Source organism: Columba livia, chromosome 13 (assembly GCF_036013475.1).
Source record: "Columba livia isolate bColLiv1 breed racing homer chromosome 13, bColLiv1.pat.W.v2, whole genome shotgun sequence".
NCBI classification, from domain to species: Eukaryota; Metazoa; Chordata; class Aves; order Columbiformes; family Columbidae; genus Columba; species Columba livia.
This window is the reverse complement of record NC_088614.1, coordinates 6,602,292-6,621,030: the sequence shown is the minus strand read 5'-3', so window position 1 is coordinate 6,621,030 and position 18,739 is coordinate 6,602,292. Positions and strand designations below refer to the sequence as shown.

The 18,739-nt window shown below is 54.9% G+C and overlaps 1 protein-coding gene across 6 annotated transcripts in view; it reads left to right on the top strand.

The window, feature by feature from the left end:
- The first annotated feature begins 3,728 nt into the window (after positions 1–3,728).
- The window catches only part of ZFPM1 (zinc finger protein, FOG family member 1), a 34,470-nt gene continuing 19,459 nt past the window's right edge, over positions 3,729–18,739 (top strand). The window contains exons 1-4 of one of the 6 annotated variants that reach the window (XM_065028774.1): positions 7,128–7,514; positions 7,949–8,018; positions 8,163–8,228; positions 18,205–18,327. In XM_065028774.1, coding sequence (XP_064884846.1) covers positions 7,206–7,514; positions 7,949–8,018; positions 8,163–8,228; positions 18,205–18,327 — 568 coding nt within the window. In that variant the 5' untranslated portion in view covers positions 7,128–7,205. Of the gene's footprint in view, positions 3,984–7,127; positions 7,515–7,948; positions 8,019–8,162; positions 8,229–16,364; positions 16,920–18,201; positions 18,328–18,739 lie in introns of those variants that run through there. The other 5 variants (XM_065028772.1, XM_065028773.1, XM_065028775.1 and 2 more) reach the window with 5 other exon arrangements.

Here is an 18,739-nt window from a genome sequence, read left to right as displayed (position 1 = left end):
CATCACTTGGGAGATTTCAGGTCTCCATCAATGTCATTACAGCAAGGACGGCAAAGCTGGGCAGCATCTCCCAGCTGCAGATTAATTCACCCATGGGACACAGCATGTCTGGTGGTCCCACTGGCCTGCATCATCCTCATCCCCAATCCCCACCCTCTGCAGTAGGGTCAACCCCGCCACCAGCCCAGGGGTGGACGGGTCTGAACGGAGGGTGCCTGGCATTGCACCGAGTCCCTTTCTCAGCTTCTTGCCACCACCCTAAATTTTCCTCAAGCTACTGTTTGCCCTTCAAGCCCCCCCCAATCCAGCAGGCTTTTCTTCTCAGCCGCACACCCAAGTTTCTGAGCTGGAGGTGCTTTAAGCCTCTCCATAAAGCCCAGGCGATAACGGGATCCACCATGGTTGTCATGCTGCTAGCAGGGGTTAAAGATTTATAATTTTTTTTCTTGCTCTTGAGTCAAATCTGACTGTTCCTTGCACAGCAGGAATTTAAACTGCAGCTCCCATGTCCCCATGGCCACATGTGTGTGATGGGGACCGTGCGCACCTATGTGCTCCTGCATCCCTGATGCTGAAATGTGGGGAAACCCTGAGCCCAGGTGGATGTGGGGATGGCAGATTTGGGGGAGACAGAGAGATAACACAGGAGTAAGCCAGGCCTAAGCTGTGCCCAAGCTGTCCCCAAGCTGCACCCAAGCTGCAGAGCCCCCAGGCTGCTGGCAGCTGCCTGGGGCTGAGCCACAGGCAGGTGACAAGTGGCACCCAGGGCCAGGTTCTGCTGCCAGCAGGTGGCAGGGTCCCCCCGCAGCGCACCCAGCCCCGTGGGTCCCAGCCTGTGCATGGCGATGCCATTCCTTCCTCGAGGGACAAAAGCACCAAAAATCCTAAAACATGACTTTTTGCAACTGTTTCTGCAGCCTTGGCAGAGTTGTGCCAGCGGATGGTGCCAGCGGACGGTGCCACCAGCCAGGGCAGCCCATGGTCCCACAGGCACCCAGACCCCCTTGGGGCGCTCAGTGCAGCACCCAGCATCACCAACACTCGCCCCTCGCCCCTGAAATATGGCCAAGGCAGCGCCTTAGCTTTTTCCATTTACATTCCTCCGCCGACACCTCCTCTCCCTGAACCTCTAATAATATCACCCCAGATTAATTGTCACTAATACAAATGTACACAGCTCCATAAAAAGATGTCACCGCGCTCACAATGGGGGAAACGGCTGCTCGCGCATTATCTCTGCTCTGCAGGCGTGTAATTCACTCCTCGGGAAAACATGCTATTTATTCTGTTACCCTATAACAATCTCTCTGCAAACACGATGGGATCGGGTGTTGGGGAAGAGAAAAAACACCCAGCCATGCCGCTGTCATGGGCACCGTGCCTGTTGTCCCCGTGCAGGGGCAACCATGGGTCCCCTGCATGGCAGGGTGGGATGCGCGGGGTTACAGGACAGGGAGATGTGGGACTCAGAGACATCCCCACACCAGGGATACAGCTCTTGGCCTGGTATTGTTTGATGTGACTGCAAATTCTTAGGCCGGGGGGGATTGAAGAGGCTTTGGGACAGTGCCAAAAAGCTAATTAAAAGGACACTGGTGAGGAATGTGCAAGGGGAAGGACTGCAACCTGTTTCCTCCCCACAGCTGGGCTGCCCTCCCCAGGGCAGGGTTTCACGCTGTGTTTGGCACTTACCAGCTTGCTCGAGGCTTTTTTTGGCTTCTTATGGCAGGGGTGAGATGCAGCGGACCCCTGAGGGTGTGACAGTGACCAAGGTCTGTCCCCTCAGCTCCTCAAATGATGCTGCCACTACTTCTTCTAGCACAAAGAGCCAGGAATAGCCAACATCCTCTGCATCGTTCTGAGCAGAGGAAATTTGGGCGCCTTATTTGTGTACACTCATCTCCAGCACCCCCCAGGTCCATGCAATTAATGGTGTTGCATTTAATTAAATAGTTTGTCTAATTCTCTTGGTCTAAGCCAGCTTGCTGGGTAAATAACAAACACGGGTGCTGCAAGCGGTGCCGGTGGGTGATGCTGTGGATGTGCCGAAGGAACCGGCTTGTTCTGCAACCCTAAAACTCCTGCAGCTGTGCTGGGGGGATGGAGACACCCCAAAAGCAGCAGAGCTTCAGCTGCACATCACCCAGGCCCTGATGGAGTCAGCGCCCATCACAGCTGACGCAAAGCAGAGGCCACTCAAGCCTCCTTGAGCCGGACCTTGCAAAGCCGGTGCTTGATTTCATTACACACGGGAGCGGTGGGGAAGGGAAAGGCTCTGGAAGCAGAGCTGCCTGCCCTGAGGTGTGACGGTCTCCAGGAAGGCTGCGATTCGGGGCCAAACAAGGTGAAAAATGCTATCAGGGTCATTTTGGGGGATGGCCGGCCAGGCGGGGGGAGAGCAAAGCCTTGTCCTCAGCAGCATCTCCCTCTCTCAATGTGTTTTTTTTTTTTACTCCCCTGGAACTCTTCTTAATTCCTAACTTAATTTCTTTTGACATCCTCATTGCCGGCTTGACCTCTTTACTGGAATCATGTGCTGCTTAAAAGTCATTAGGCCACCATTGGAACAGGAAGTTAATTAAAAACCCTTTCAAAAAAGAAAAAGAGCAGGGGGGAGGACACCTCATGTTCAGGGATAGATGGAGAGGAGACATGGGCATGCTGTGCCATGTCCCCATAGCCCACCAGCCCCCTGCTCCCCCACTGATCCAAAAATTGCAGCGCTAATTGGGGAGCACCCCCCCGCGATGAGATCAGCCGCGGCTCACGACCCGGTTTGGCAGAAATGGTTATTTTTGACAGCAGCAACATGCCCATCATGGATCCAAAACATAAGCGGCTCCTGTTTACCCTGCAATTAGCCCCAAAATTGCCAGCTGGCTGTATGTTCACAATGAGGACTGGGTCCTATGGCATGGGATGATGCTGTGGGGGGGACCCCGACACCCTTATGCCATACCCACCCCATAGAGTGACAGTGACTCTGGAAGACACAAGTGGGACTTTTTGGACTGTCCATGTACAAACGAGCAGAATTTTAAGAGGCTTTTGGGATTCCAAGAAGACACCCTGGACCCCATAGAAAGATTTGGGCCCCCGCCTCCAGGAAGCTTTGAAGGTCCCCCATGAGACTTTGAGGACCTCCAAAGGCTGGGTTGGGACCGAAATGTGGAGGACTGAGGTCCCAGAATGGGGGGACTGGTGGCCCCGTGGGAGTTTAGGACCTCACAGAGCTGCGATGAGGGTGCAAAGGGCGGCTGGGATCCCAAAGGTGGGGGGGTGGGGCAGCACTGTGGGGGGGTCGGGGTCCCAAATGAGGGGCTTAGGAACGCTAAAATGGGGCTGGGGACCCCACGGAAGGAGCTCGGGGACCCCTGAATGGGGAGCTGGATCCCAACGGAGGGGCCTGAGGACCCCGGAGCGAGGATCGGGGGAAGTAGGATCCACAAGGAGGTGGGGGACGGAGCCCCAAGGCAGGGGACCGTGGGCCTCACGTGGGGCGCGGGGACCACAAACTGTGGCTGCGGACACGCGGGAGGCTCCGCGGACCCTGGTGCACGGGCCGCCCTCGATCCTCCGCACGGATCGGGCCCCCCCGGGGGCACCGCCCCCTCGCGCCCCGCCCCTCCCCGCGACTACGCCATCCGGTGGGCGGGGCCTCGGGGGGCGGTGGCCTATGGGCGGCCGCGGCGGCGCGCGGCGGGGGCAGGCCCCGCCCCCGTGGAACGTTCCGCGGGTTTGAGCGGCCGCGGCGCCCCATTGAGAAAATCCCGCGGCGGCGGCGGCTCCGCTCCGCCGCGCACGGCCCGGCCCGGCCCGGCCCCGGCCCCGGCAACGCGGGTGGGCGGGCGGGCATGCGAGCAGCCGGGGGCCCGCCCGCCGCCACCCACCTGCCGCCCGCCCAGCCGCCAGCCGGGGCGCCGGGCTCGCCCCCCGCCGAGCGATGTCCAGGAGGAAACAGAGCAACCCCCGGCAGATCAAACGTGAGTCCCCGCTACCGGCCCCCCCCGCTACCGCCAGCTCCCTCCTTCTGGACTGCCTTCCCACCCCCCCACCCCCCATTTTTTTTGCACCATTCCCCCGGCGGCAGCACCCTTTCCCCCGGTGGAGCGCGGTCCTTCCCAGCTCCCCGTACTCCCTCACCCCCCGGTGCCCACCCGGGACGGCCGCGGTGGGTGCCCGGTTCCGCTACCAGCCGCTCGCCCTGTCTCCAGCGCCTCCCCCTTCTGGCCGCCTCCTCCGGCCAGCGCCGTGGCTCCGGTACCGGCTCCCGATGGGGGCCTTGATAAGGCTTTAAAATATTCCGTTCTGCAAGTCCCGTCCTGATAACATCGCTCTGTCGGGACGGCCTGAAATTGTGATCTTATCTCCCCGCCTGCCTCCCATCCAGCGCCGGGAGCCGGGGCTCCCCGACCCCCCCTGGGGCACCCCAGCCCTGACAGTACCTCCTCATCCCGGGCACGGCCCCCCCCCTCATCCTGCCGGGGTTCTCGTTTCCGCACGGGGACCCCCTCTGTTCGCCATTAGTGCTATCGTTCCCCGCTGAGCTCTATTGTGCCCGCTGCCCGCGCTGGCCTCAGCCTTGTCCCCTGCCCGGTGGCCCCCTCGGCTCCCCCTTCGCACCCCAGCCGGGGCAGGGACGGGGCAATAACACCCCTGGCTGACAGTGGGAGGGAGGAGCATGGGGGTCCTATGGGACTTGGGTCACCCCCCTCCCGATACACCGTCCCCGGAGGATCGTGTTCCCCACGATCCAACCCGTCGGCCGGGATCTGGGTTCGGTCCGGTGGGGATGTGCCGGCTGCGCTGAGAAATTCTGCAAAGTGATGGAAGTTTTTTGGTGCCGGGCTCAGCTTGGCTCTTCTCCCTTCGTCTCTGCTCTGTGGATGTGTTTTTTTTTTCCTTTCCCCCTCGAGTCGATGGAAGCTGGCGATAAGAGGGAGATGGGAGGATAGGGAAGGCTGGCCACCATGTGATAATCAGGCTTTATCTTTCTCTTGAAATAATTGCAAGGCTGAGTTGCACCTACCTGTTTCCCTGCCTGGGTGATTGCTCTGGCGATAAAGCTCTGCTAGACTTTTACCCGGGTAGAGTTAAAAATAGTCCCAGCTGCCTCCTCTATATTTCTTTTTTTTTTGTGATAATTTTCTCCTTTAGCTTTATCCAACTTCCGTGGCTTTTTTTTTTTTTTCGGCAAAAAGCCCGGCTGCCCAGTGATCCCTCCCTGGGTAACTCCAGCTCATTAAACCAGGAGTGTTAAGCCCGAAGCGAGCGGTAGCGTCGCAGCCGCCGAAATAACGACACCGATGTGGGCGATAGGGTCATGTGGGGGATGCACCGACGGCAGGACCCCCGTCCGGCCTCGACACCCACCGGCCTGGACCTTTGTGCGGGGAAAAAATAGCCCTGGACGAGGCCGCGGCAGCTTGGCCGGGCGAAGGCGGCTCGTATCTCCTTCCCCTGCTGCTTTTTCTACAGAGATGTGAAGAAATGATAAAAAGTGGGAGGCTGATCTCAGGGCCGCCGGCGATGGCCAAAACTGATTAAAAGCTGAAAGCTTGGAACCTTTCCTGTATGTGTCAACATGAAAACAGTCATTAGAGGCGGCGAGCGCGGCGAGAGCGTCTTTGCCGCTGAGGGCAGGTCTGCATGAATCAGGGCTCCGGTAACCAGACTCCTCTCATGTACAGACCGGACCTGTTTCCACAAAGTCTATCTTTTTTATCATCTCGGCTGGAGCATTAACAAAAAAAAAAAAAAGCCTCCTCCAGATTGGTATCTGCTGATTTTATTTTATTTTCTCTGGGTGACGCTATGTTCTCGTTCTGGCTTCATCTCTTCTGGGTTTTGTTGGGTTTTTTATTTTTTTTTTTTTAAAGCTAGATGCGATGTGCAGATAGGCTCGCAGGAGAGCGGGCGATCGCCAAGAGCGATAAGACAAAGATCAGACACCGGACTATATTTAACCAGCTGCTGTAACCTTCTTTGCATTTTGGGCTGCAGCGATGCAGGGATGGAGGGGGACGGAGTTCCAGCCCCCCCGGCACCCCCTCTGCGCGGCGACACGCGGTGCTGAGGCTTTGCAAGCTGATTGCATCTCGATGGTGGCTTCGGATAGCGGAGAAAACACGCGGAGCATTTACTCATTTAATTTTTCGGGGTACCTGCCGTGGGGGGACAGTTGCATTTTGCCCCCCGCTCCATCCGCGGCTGTTAAACCGGCAACCTCCCTGCAGCTGCTGCTGCTTTAGAGGAGGTGGTGGATTTTTTTTTTTTCTCCTCTTTATTTTTTGTGTGCGTCTGTCTTTTGTTCTGCTGGTAGATAGATGTGAGGGGCTGATAGCGAAGCAGGAGCTGATCTCCAGCCTAGATAGCCTGTTATATTTATTAACTTCAAACATGGGAGTGCGGGCACCGGGCTGATGAGCGCGGCTGCTGGCAGCTCCTCCGCACCCGCAGCGCCGGGTCTCGATGGGGAACCCGATAATGCACAGATTGATCTCGTCTTGCTGATGTGCCTCTCCCTCTGTTGTTGTTCTAATAGGTTTGTTGTTGGTTGTGTGGGTTTTTTTTTTCCCTTCCGAAATTAACTGGAAAGGAACATTTTTTTTGTAATAGTTGCAAGGGCCTGTTGTGGTGGGTTTTGTTTTTTGTTTTTTGTTTTTTGTTTTTTTTTTTTTCCTTTCTATTCTGCTTTCAGCTACAGTAGATCTGAGCTCCTGATAAGTGCAGATCTCCATCCTGATAGAGATAAAGACTACTTATCTCTCCCCACCAGACCGGAGCAGGATTCGCTACAACAACAAACACAGCAAAGAGGGGCAAAAGGGCTCCAACAATTTGTTCCATTGCAAATATGATTAACGCAGGCGCTTTAATTATCTGATGGGGGGCAGCTGCATATGTGTTTTTATTTCTCAAGGTGTGTTTTTTGTTTTTTCTCCTCCCATGTGCTCTGTGGAACAAGCTGAGCTCTCCCCAGCGCCTGTTATCAGCTGCAGATGTTGCATTAGTTTGATGAGAGCTTTGACTTTCTTTTTCGATCGTTATCTCCCATTCTGCTCATCATGATGAACACATGGGCTGGGGGGGGGGGGGAGGGGGCGGGGAGCGAAAGCACTGTCATATTTTTGCGTGTGGATTTGCTTTAATTACAATTAGATGGTGTTAGATAGCGAGTGTGATCTGTGCTGTTAAACTTCTTGATGGGGTGGTTTGTTTTGGGGTATTGTTTTGTTCTTTCCTCTTTTGCAAGCTCGGCTGCTCCCCGGTCCCACGTGGGCTCTGCGGTGGTGCTGGGCAGGGGGTCTTGGTGCTGGATGGGGGATCACAGTGCTGGCTGGACCGTGGGAGCCATCCTTCCCAGGAGCTTGGAAAACTGCATTTCTTCTAAAGAGACGACAGTGGCCAACCCAGTGTCTATTTTTAGTGGCGGCGTGGTGAGGCGGTGGCGTGGGATGCCCCGGCACGCCTCCCGCCTGCTCCCTTCGCTCCTTTCCTTTCGGTCCGTGCAGGTGACTAACTGCCTCCTCTTGCTTGGTTTTTTACTGTTTTTTTGTTGTTTTTTTTTTTTCCCCCATCACTCTGATACTGCTGCGCTTTCCCGTTCCTGCCAACCTCTGTGCCTCAGTTTCCCCATCCATGCCTGCTGGGGAGGGATGCTTGATGCCAGGGTGGGTGACGGGATGTTTTCTGCACCTCCTCGGGGGGTGCCTTGGTGTTACTGCCCCTCCCCCCCATGCCTGGCCCTTCTCCTGGTATCCCAGGGGTGGCATCCCCACATCCCACATGTCTGCTGCTCCCACGGGTGCCGCCTGCTTCCCTGCCAACTCCTCCCCTCTTGTGCAAACCCCCCCTGAGGCGTTTGCCAGCCCTGACTCAGTGGCATCTCGAAAGTGACGGCTGCGGGGTGCAGGCAGGGGTTCAGGTAGCGCATCTCCCCCCACAGCAGCTCTGTCAAGCTCAGAAGGCTCCAACCTCTCGGGATGTGCCGTGGGTGACATTGGAAGCTCCCGGAGGTGAGGACCCATCGTGGTCCCTGCAGGGTGGGACGAGGCTGGGCTGGCAGTGATGCGGTGATGGTGGGATGCAGCCGTCAGAGCCCACCATGGTGAGCATTTCCTGCTGGGAACAGCAAAAATCCGTTTTACTGCTCAGTGCAGGGTTTGGACCAGCCACAGGTGACGCTGGAAGATGTTTTTCTCCTCTTCCATGGACAAGTGATCCAGGTGAGAGCATCCTTGTGGACCCTATGTCTGGGAGAGGGGTTGGCACCTTGATGGTGGCCAAGGGGACCTGTGCCACCAGCCCTGTGCTCTGCCAACCATGGCACATGTCGTGGCCATCCCACACATGTGCCTCCTGCAGTGCCAGGTCACCCTTTGAGTCCATTTTTGGTCCCCGCTCGGGGTGTATCCCCAGGGTGGTCCTTCCTCACAATCCCGATCTCCACATCGGGCGAGTGTGGGATGCTTGGAGGGTGAGTGCCAGAGCCAGGCTGGCACCCGGTGACACGGTAAAACCTGTTTTGCCGAGAGCCCCGGCACACATTGCTGCCGGCAGCCACACCAGCGAGGGAGGCTGCGGCAGATTTGGCAGCCGACCGCTTCCAGGGCCTGTGGGCGCTGGGGTTGGGTTGGTTTGTGTCTGCTACATCCCACACCCCTGCGATGGCCCTTCCCTGGGCAGGCACGGAGCTGCTGCGATGCCCATGCCATGGGGACCGTCCCTGATGTCCCACACCAGAGTGGGAATGTCATCTCTAGCTGGGATTTATGGGTCTGGATCTGAACTTGCACAGTTGGGCAAGATCTTATTTTCCACTGTGAATCACGAGGTCACCTAGAAAGTGGCAGGTTCCCCATGAGCCAGGGTTGGGAAACACACAAACCTTTCCCCTCAGGTGTTGCAGAAGATAGTGCCCTGGTGCAGGTGATCTGTGGTTTCTGGAGAGGGGCAGCTCTGTCTCTCCCCAGGGAACCACCAGAGCCGCCCAGCACTAGCAGCATCACAAAGACAAGGTGGCATCAAGTCTCCGGGGAGCAAAGTCCTCTGGTGTCACCACATCCACAGCATCCCCAGGGCTTCCCATGCTGTGTGATGCTCCCAGCCCCATGCTGGTCATGGGGTTGATGCAAGCCATGTCCTTGGGAAAGAAGGGGACAACGCTGCCCAGACTGGGAGTAGTGGGGCTGGTTCAGCCCCAGGGCAGACCCCGGTGTGGTGTTGGTGGATTTGGGCTCAAATGCTGCCATTCTGAGCAAAGGGAAGAGACTGTTTTCCATGTGTGCTGTCCGTTCTAGTACCAAAAAAAAAAAAAAAAAAGCCCATAATTTGCCTTGGAACACACTGGCTGGGGCGATGCTGTGGAAAAAAAAACAGCCCAGAGCACCCACAGCAGCACAGCCTGGCACTGGGACCTGAGCGGGATGTGAGCAGCCCCCAGCACTGGTTAAAGCAACTTGGGGAGACAGCAGGAGCAGAGAAGCCTTGTGCTCCTAAGATATCTTTATTTAAGAAGAAAAAGTGGAAGAACCCTCTCTGCCAGCCCTGTATTGTGTTCTGGCTCCGTGGGTCCTGTGGCTGTGCCGAGGGCATGGATTTTTGTTCCTGGAGGGAGCAGAAATCAGCTCCCCACTTGCTGGAGAAGAGCAGGAATGGGAGCAGGAGGCAAATATATCTTTTTTGTGTGTGTGTGTGTGTGTGTGTGACACGTCCCATGACTGTTTTTGCTGCCTGAGTCAGGGCTTTTGGACTCTCCGGCTTGGCCAGGCTGCTGTCCCGCTGCTTATTTTATCAGGAAAGTTCAAGTGTTTCAGGGGTAATACAGTTCCCTCTTCCGATGGCTGCCCGGCAAAGGCTCCGCATTGTTCCTGCTGCAACGTGTTTTTTTGAAAGGGCTGAAATGCCGAAAGGAATGTAACTGCTGACCTTGGGCTGCAGTGGGGTTAAGGAGTGTGCGCCTATGAGTCACTCCAGATAAGAGCCTTCCATGGCTTTTTTCCTCCAAAATAATTCTTTATCTCCTCTTTCTCACATCAACATATTTTCTTGACATCTCCCATTCGATAGCGCGTGGAGGAAATGTGCTCTTCTAATTTGTTCATCTGATGAAATATAGATGCATTGTTTTCTCTTGTCCTTGGCGAGCTGGGGGTCGTGGCCCCGGCGCTTTGGGGATGCTCTGTGGGCTCGGTACCAAATTTTGGGAATGCTCCATGGGGTCGGTATCCAGAGTTTTGAGGATGCTTGGTGGGGTTGGTACCGAGTTTTGGGCATGCTCGGTGGGTTGGTACCCAGAGTTTTGGGGATGCTTGGTGGGGTTGGTACTCAGCATGCATGAGGATTTGGGGATGTCCTTTGGAATCGGTACCCGGAATGCATGAGAGTTTGGGGATGTGCCTTGGGATCGGTACTCAGAATCTACCGAAGGATGCCCAAGCAGGAGAGCATCACCCCGTGCATCGCCAGCTCAGGGGACCACGCGGAGGAAAATCTGCTTTTAGGTTTGCCCCCCCCGCTCCGCCGGGAAGTTCAGCTTCTCGCTGGCTTCTCCGTCTCCCAGCTGAGGCCTCTCATGCTACTTCCAGCTCCTATGATAATGCGGAAAGTTGAACTGGCCCCATTACTGCGCTGCGATGGTTGCCTCGATAACGCCCCGATAATGGCAGCGATAGCGGCAGCTCGGTAGCCAATGGCTCTGCCGCTCCTCCCATTAACATTCCCCACCACGGACCAGCTCGGAGCTGCCTATCTGCTCTCCATTTCCACTCCTCCGCTAGATAAGAATGGAAATACTGACTTCATAGCTCACTGATTAAAGTGTCTGGATTTCTTGATAATACACAGATAAATTATGTTTTTCAAAAAGAAGGTAGGGAAGGGAGTGTGAGGGGAGGGAAAAACCTCCAGTCCATTTCGCACAGCCCCCCCCCCCCCCCCCATCTTTCTGGCGGTGCCCTGCGGGTTGGGGTTTTTCTGCTCTGAAATTCCCTCCCCAGCCTGTGCCCGGGGTTGGCGGTGGAAGGGCAGAGCCCTGTGCAGTGCCCTCTGGGACAGGAGGGTCACGGTGGGCAAGTAATTTGTGGGGACTGCGTGGCTGGGGTGTATTTGCACATGTAGTTGTGTCCCCTTGCTGGGATGGAGATATTGTCCTCAAGTGCCAGGGGTGTTCGGCTTTGCTGGCTGTGGTGATGCCACATGGCTGGGATCCCAGGGCCAGCTGTGGCATCCTGAGTGGGCTCCAGCTGTCCCCAGGCACCAGCAGCCACTGGAGGGGACTCAGGGATGCCCAGGAGACCTTTCTGCACCCGTGTCCAGCCCAAGCACCTCCAGTTCTGCTGCAGGATGCTGCCCACTCCCCTGGGATGCTTCAGGACCAGCTTAATCCCACTGGCCCATCCAGGCTTAAAGAAGCTCAAACCATCACACCCCATAGCCTCAAGCAAGGCCGGGTGTTGGGAGCAGGCACTGCTCCTTTAGCTTCTGCTTTTCTAATTTATATCCGAGTTTCCTCACTTGTCCCTGACGGAGCAAATGGGGCTTCCAGACTTCTTGGTTCCTTGTGCTGGGAAAGGTATCGACCACAAGAATCTAAGTTGGTTTCATCTAAATATAAAACTAAAGAGCAAACAGTATAAAGTTCATTTTTTAATGCGCTGCCCCATTCCAGTTGGGCTGCTCTCTTTATTTTTTTTAGAGAACTGTGATAAAAAGCAGTGATAAAGCCAGGACTGTTTTGTGTAGGAGTCGGTATCTGCGTTATCTATCTCCCTTTTTCACTCTCTGAGCAGCTCTGTTGTTTTTTACCCTTATCTTGCTCCACCAAAATGCCAAGAACAGGAAAAAAAAAAAAATAATAAAAAAAGGCAGCGCAGGCACACGCGTTTGCACAGAGGCAAACTTGGTGTGCGTGAACAGCCACGCTGGTTGGAGTTAGAGGAAGAGGAGGGTTGGGGTGAAGGTGATGGGGGTGCTTGTGCTGATCCAGCAAAAGCTGCCCTGGTGGTGTCCTGGCAGGGTGTTTGGGGACAATGCTGTCCCAGCACCCCCCAGTGGCCTTCATTGCCTGGGCTTGTTGCCAGCAGCCCACCCTGCTTCTTGCAGATGGGCCACCCAACTGTGTTGGACCTGCTGAGGATCCTTTTCTGCTCCTGGAGCCCTCCCGGCCCCTGCTTGTTCCTGCTTGGGGACCCCAAAGTGGTCCAGGATGGCACGGGGAGCTGCCACTGGATGCACTGGGGGCTGGGAGCAGCAGGGACTCCCCAACCAGAGCATCTTCTGTGATGGGTCTGGTGGACTTTAGGGCCGTGTCCACCATTATCCTTGCCCCCATTCTTCCATCCCTGACAACCAATGATAGGACAAGGGGTAGTGGGTTCAAATTGGAACACAAGAAGTTCCACTTAAATTTGAGAAGAAACTTCTTCCCCGGGTGGCAGAGCCTGGCCCAGGCTGCCCAGGGAGGTTGTGGAGTCTCCTTCTCTGCAGACATTCAAACCCGCCTGGACACCTTCCTGTGTAACCTCATCTGGGTGTTCCTGCTCCATGGGGGGATTGCACTGGATGAGCATTTGAAGTCCCTTCCAGACCCTGACATTATGTGATTCTGTGGTCCTTGTCCTCACCTGGTGCCATCGTGGACTGAAAGTCTCAGAGTACAGGCTGGAATCTGTCCCCGTTCCCTTTCTGGCAGCTTTTGGCAGCGGGATGGACCTGGTGGGACCTGAAGCCGCTTCTCACAGGTGCGGGGACGGCTCTGGTGCAGCATCTCTGGGGTAATTTGTCACTAGATTAGCAAAGAGCTTGACCTCTGGCCTCTCCGTCACCTGGTATTGATGGGCTCTATGTGGCCATGCGGCTGGGTGAGCATCCACCCCAGCCCTTCCCTGCTGAAATTGCTTTATTCCAGATGGGAGAAAAAGCACCAGAATTGAGGGGTTTTTCACCCAGAAAAACTCCCTTTGGCCAGCAGCAAAGGCACCTGGTGCAGGAGCAGCGGCGGTAATGAGCTGTGCACGTTGGTGCCACCTTGCACACTCCTGCACATTTGGAGCCTGAAATTAATGGATGGAGTTTCCTTATGGATTATTTGGGGTATCCAGCTGCTCCCCAGCTGTGGGCTGACCCCAGGCTGCCCAAATCCTGCCAGGAGCGGTGTCAGGTTGAACATTTCCAGCTGCTCTTGAATGGGGATTGGGATGGAGGACACCCACAGGTTCCCTGGTAAAGACTGATCCCTCTTGCTGGCTGCCTCAGTTTCCCTCCTGGGCTCTGATCAACTCCTTCCTGCTCTGTCCCTCCCCCTCAGCCCCCACCATCCAGGGAGGCAAGACCATGTTAAGCATCTCATCCCCGTCTCATGGAGCAATCTGCTCCCATCCATCTGATGTGCTGGGGATGGCTCTATTAGACTCTCTCCTCTCTTAAAATCTATCAGGGCATTATCAACCCCATCTGAAACATAAAGTCACTTCATTGTCATTGTCCCTGTATTTTCTTTCTCTCATTATTTTCCCGTGCCCCCCGTGGCCCGTTCCCCTCTCACCCCCCCTCCAGCCACTGTTTGATATGATGCGGGCTCTCTCGCTATTAGTATTAGTAATCGCGGCCCCTGAAGTGAAACAATCTCCTGTAATCTATCAGCGGTTTATCGGCCCTATCTGAGCGCCGGGAATGGCTGGGCTCGGCGATGGCGCCATGCTCGGCCGCTGATAAAGTTACAGAGTTCAGGCGGTGATGAATGTTAAGTAACTGCACCCCGCGCAGATAGGATATGGACTTGGCAGGGGGAGCAGCTCCGGCTGAAACCAATCTCTCCCCTATCAGCAGAGCTGCCTTTTCTCAGGCTCTGCTTCTCCCTGGTTCTTTTCCCCCCCCCCGATGGTTGTGGCCGGAGGCTCTCCTGGGGTAGCGAGGGATGCTCAGGGTGCTGCATCCCATGGGGATCGATGGGGATGCTCCTGGGTGGGGACACGACATGAGCTTTCCCCCCCAGTCAGCAACCACAACCCCAACTATGCCTTATTTCCCCTCCTGGATAAATCATAAATTTAATTAAAACTTTTATAATTTTCCCCCCAACATGAGCAATTGCAGCATTTTCCCCATCAGCAACTGCAGCATCCCCCACTGTCCTTCATTCCCCTTCTGGACAAATTAGACCTAAATATACTATATAGTTAATAATAAATTATTATAAATACGTTTAGTAACAAATTATTATAAACATCCGCCTTGAGCATTCGCAGCACCTGCAACCCACCCGTGAGCAATCACAGCATCCCCTCTCCTGCAAACAACAGCAACATCCCTCCACTAGCAATCGCAGCATCCTCTACCACCTTCCTTACCCTCCTGGATAAATTAGGCCTAAATACTTTACAAATTTAATTATAAATTATTATAAATCCCCCTCTCTGTGAGCAACTGCAACATCCTACCAGCAATGGTAGCACCCCCGCTTTCCTCCTGGATAAATTATGCCTAATTTAATAATAAGTTATTATAAATCCCCTCTCCACCTACCAGGTCCCTAAACATACATATTTTTTCATTGCCTTTTTAGTACAGGAAACTGCAGGAAGGGTCAGGGCAAGTTTTATCTGGGGGTGATGGAGAAAGGCCCCAAATTAGAGATAGGATGGCCCCAACTGCTATCGGCTCCATGCATAGGGCTGATATTTCATGTGCTGCTATCCATGGGGGGAGCCCAGCCCTGGGATGCTGCAGCCAGGCTGATAGGGCAGAAGGTTGGTTTGTGCTCAAAAAGGTCCATTTTCCCCAAAAACAGGGGCAGTGGGGGGAAGTCTTGCCACAGGACCCCTGTTTTTGGAGCGCATTGCAGTTTAATGCTGGATCCCAGCAGCATCAACCAAGGGGAGGGAAAAAAGTAACCCACTGGGTGCGAATTTTTAGGACCAGCGTCATTTTCTAGCCACTGAAACCTCATTTGCCCTCGGCGCTTGGCATCCCTGATCCCCAGGGGAACGGATTTGGGGGCACCCGAGGTCGTCAGTAAAAGCAAACATTAATACATACCGGGGGGAAAAAAATATTGGGTGAGAAGAGCTGGGCTGGTGTCCCATCAGATACTGGTGTTTTTTTGGATTTGCAGCCCAGGCTGCTCGCTGGGCGTTGCTGCCGGGCTGACACGGCACAACCCCACTACGAGACCCCAGGGAATCCCCACTAAGTCGCCCAAAATTGTTTTGCAGCTGGTGCAAGGAAGCATCAGGAGCAAGTTTTCCTGGGAAATCCCAGTGTCTGTGCCTGCTCCTCCAGCCCTTTGCTCACGGCTGCAAAATTTGGGGGAAAATAAGGTGGTGTAGGGGCGGCAGTGCCTGGGCTGGATTCCCCACATCTCCATCGTGAGGTGATGGATGAGCATCGTGGTGGTGCTGGTGGGGATCCTGCTTGGGGCTTTTATGCTTATTATTGAGTCTTATTATGTATTATGGCTATTAGAGAGAGTTTATTATTATTATTTCGGTTTATTTTTAATTGAAAGTTGGATTCAGGGCTGGCGCAAGGATGAGGAGAAGCTGGCAGGATGAAGGTGAGAGTCCCCATCCTACTGCCTGCCTGGTCCCAGTGGAGCTGGGGACGTCCCCAGGGTTCCTTCAGCCCTGATGAGGGTGACACCCCAACCCAAGCACTCTGGGGAGCTTTGGGGTGCCTGTGGGTGAGGTTTGGGGTGCTGCTCCGATCCACGCTCTCCCCCTTGCTCCCAGAGCCCTCCTTTGGGCTCAGCACCCACCCAGGATTTTTATTTTTAGAAATAATTGGGTTTTGGAGTTGGATGCATGCTGATGAAGCCGGTTGCCACCAGCCTGCACGTGCTTTATGTCCAGGACCCGCTTTCCTCCATGGGGACGACTCCTCCTCCTCACTCCAGAGCCGGTGGGAAAGTCTGGGGCTGTTTCTATTTTCTATCTGTTATCAAGGCCTCTTATCACTTTGCTCTTGTCTGCGTACCGGCTTTTGGAGCGTCCAGGGTCTCGCTCTTGGCAGCCTGAAAAAGTCTGTCTTTTTTTTTTTAATTTTCTATATTATTTTTTTCCTTTTATCTAATTTATCACAAAGAGCAAAGAATCGAGAAAAGGTTTATTGTTCCTACGAGAGAGAACTTTAATTTGAGTGAAATTTGAGTGAAATGGTCGAATCATTACCTTGATAATGACGGGTTTTCCTACCACTGGGTATGCCAGCCCTTGCGCCCACCTGGACCCGTGTCCCCAGCCTGTGACACGGGCTCATCGCCTCCGCTTCCCGCAAGTTTTTACAATCGCTGTAATTTTTTTATTTTAAAGAGGGGGAAAAAAAATCCTTTGTTGTTATCAAAAAAAAAAAAAAAAAAAGAGGGAGAAGAAGGGAGGGAGAAGAGTTAATCATCGAAGCGGAGTATCTTGGAAAGGAGTATTTTTTGGCTCGTCCCCTCTCTGTAAAGCCAGCCTCAGTAATTCAGTTTTAAAGCATGAAAAAAGGGAGTTGATGAAATTCCACTATCAGCACTGAACCAATATGCAAAATATCTCACTGAAAATCAAATAGCTATTATGTTTTCATTTCCATTTCAGCGTATTTGCTTAATGAAGAATAGACAGATCAGGCAAGCCGAGGGAGGCTGTGTGCGGTGATAACTGCGCAGGGCTTCCAGCAATCCCGGAGAAGTGACGCTCCGCTCCCTGCTCTGTGCTCCCTCACTTGCTTTTTTTAAATTTTTTTTTCCTTTTTTCCTTTTTTTCTTTTAAGCTCTCCAGTAGTTCATTTAACCCGTGCAGCCAGGATTGCTGGGGCCAGAGCATCCCCTGGGGCTGGGCAGACGCAATGGGAGCAGGATGCTGCGATGGGATGCTCTGGGTGCATCCAGGGACCGTGGTGATGTTGTGCTAGGATGCTGCCGGCAACCCATCATCCCTGTAGGCACTTGGTGACACTGTGGTACCCAAACCCCGGGCTTTATACAATTACATTTATACAGGGCATCCCCACCTCCCTCCTGGCTGGGGTTTGGTGTTTTGGGGTCCGGGCACTTCTGGGTGGGTGTCACATATGGTACCAACCCCATCCATCCCTCCCCGGCTCCGTCCATCCCTCCCTGGCCAGGCTGAAGGTGCTGAGCTACGGAGTAGGCGAGAGTCGGGTTAACTTTATCATCAGCCCAAGAGCCGTGAAGGCGTGAAAGAAGAAATTAGCCTAACAATGTTTCATTTACAGCGAGAGAAACGATTTGTTAGCTGGCGATTGTTTCTGAATATTATCAGAGCCTTTTTAATTGTGCTGGAACTGAAATTAGCAGAATTAGAATAAATTGCCTTCCCTTCTCCAGCAGCCTCTTTATTCACGCTCATTGTTGTCTGCTTTGTATAGATTATGGGCTCTTTGTTCTCCCGCTGTAAATATACATGCCTGGAGTCACAGAGAGCAGCTGAGGTCTGCAGAGGGTTTGTCACCGCCGTGTCCCCCTGCCCATGTGCCAGGCTTGGTGGGACAGTGCCATTTGGGGCACCGGGCAGCCCCCGGTGCGGCTTCGTGCAACATGAGCTGCATGCGCCGCTGTTTTCTTTCTTCCTTGATTTTTGGCGTGGATGGGGGATGCTGCGTTGCCATGGAAATGGCAATGTGGGCTGGCAGGGCCATTTGGGTGTCCCCCATTTGCACCCTTCATGTCCTGCTTGCACCCTGTGTCCCCGTCGCAGCATCCTCCATTGTCTGGGGCTTTGGGCATGATGGGGGGGGTTTGTTTGTGGGTTCCCATCAGACAAAGGGGCTGGGGGCTGTGGCGGACAGTCTCTGGGGTCTCTCACCCCGTCCAGGGCAGGTGCCAGGGGGTTCAGTGGGAAGCTGTGGGTGAGGGGTGCAACAGGCTGGACACCCCACTGTGCCACAGCTGTGGGACAAGGGGACCCTGCTCACATCCCCAGTAGATATGGGGTTCATTCCCCACAGTATCTACAGGGGACCCAGGTGTCCCTCAGGGGCCATCTCAAGGTGATGGCTCTGTAAACACTCCCTGCAAGGGGACAAGGACCCTAGGGAGATGCTGCCTGGGGAGGGGGCTTCTCCCTGCTGGCCCCACACCCACCATGGGTCAGGGAAAGGGCCCTTTGCCAGACCCCACATCACCTGCATCCTACACTTCCCAACTGTGAAAACCCCTTGGGGTTTTCTTTGCCCCTGTAACCCCCCTGTATGTTTCAGCAGGTTCCCTGGCAGCAATGGAGGACGGCCCGACGGGGGAGAAGAGCCCCTCAGAGAGGGAGGGGGCTGCCTCGGACCGCGAGGGCTCTGCTGAGCGTGATGCCTCCAGCCCCCCCGGCAGCGAAGGTGAGTGTGGCCGCGATGGTGGGGGCTGCCCGTGATGTCCCCGCACTGTGGGGACAGGCTCTGCCACCAGAGCAACCTGCTGGGATCCTGGGCACCATGTCTGCTGCTGGTGCATGATGTTAATTAGCAAATGAAGCAGCCTGCTCGCCCATCAGGGAGTGGGCTGTGGGTTAAGTGAGACCTCCCTGGGGTGGTCCATCCCTCTGGCCAGTGGCAGGACCCACTGGGGACACCCTGGCCCTGGGGTGACCGGTGGGAGTGAGGAGGATGCTCCCCATGGCCGGTGCAGACAGGAGCAATCTCGGCTTTGCCGGGGAGCCATGAGCCGGGCTGCTGGAAACCGGAGCGCGTTGGCCACTATGATGGCTGCTAATGAGCATCATCACCCCGGATCCGTTACAGCACCTCTCAC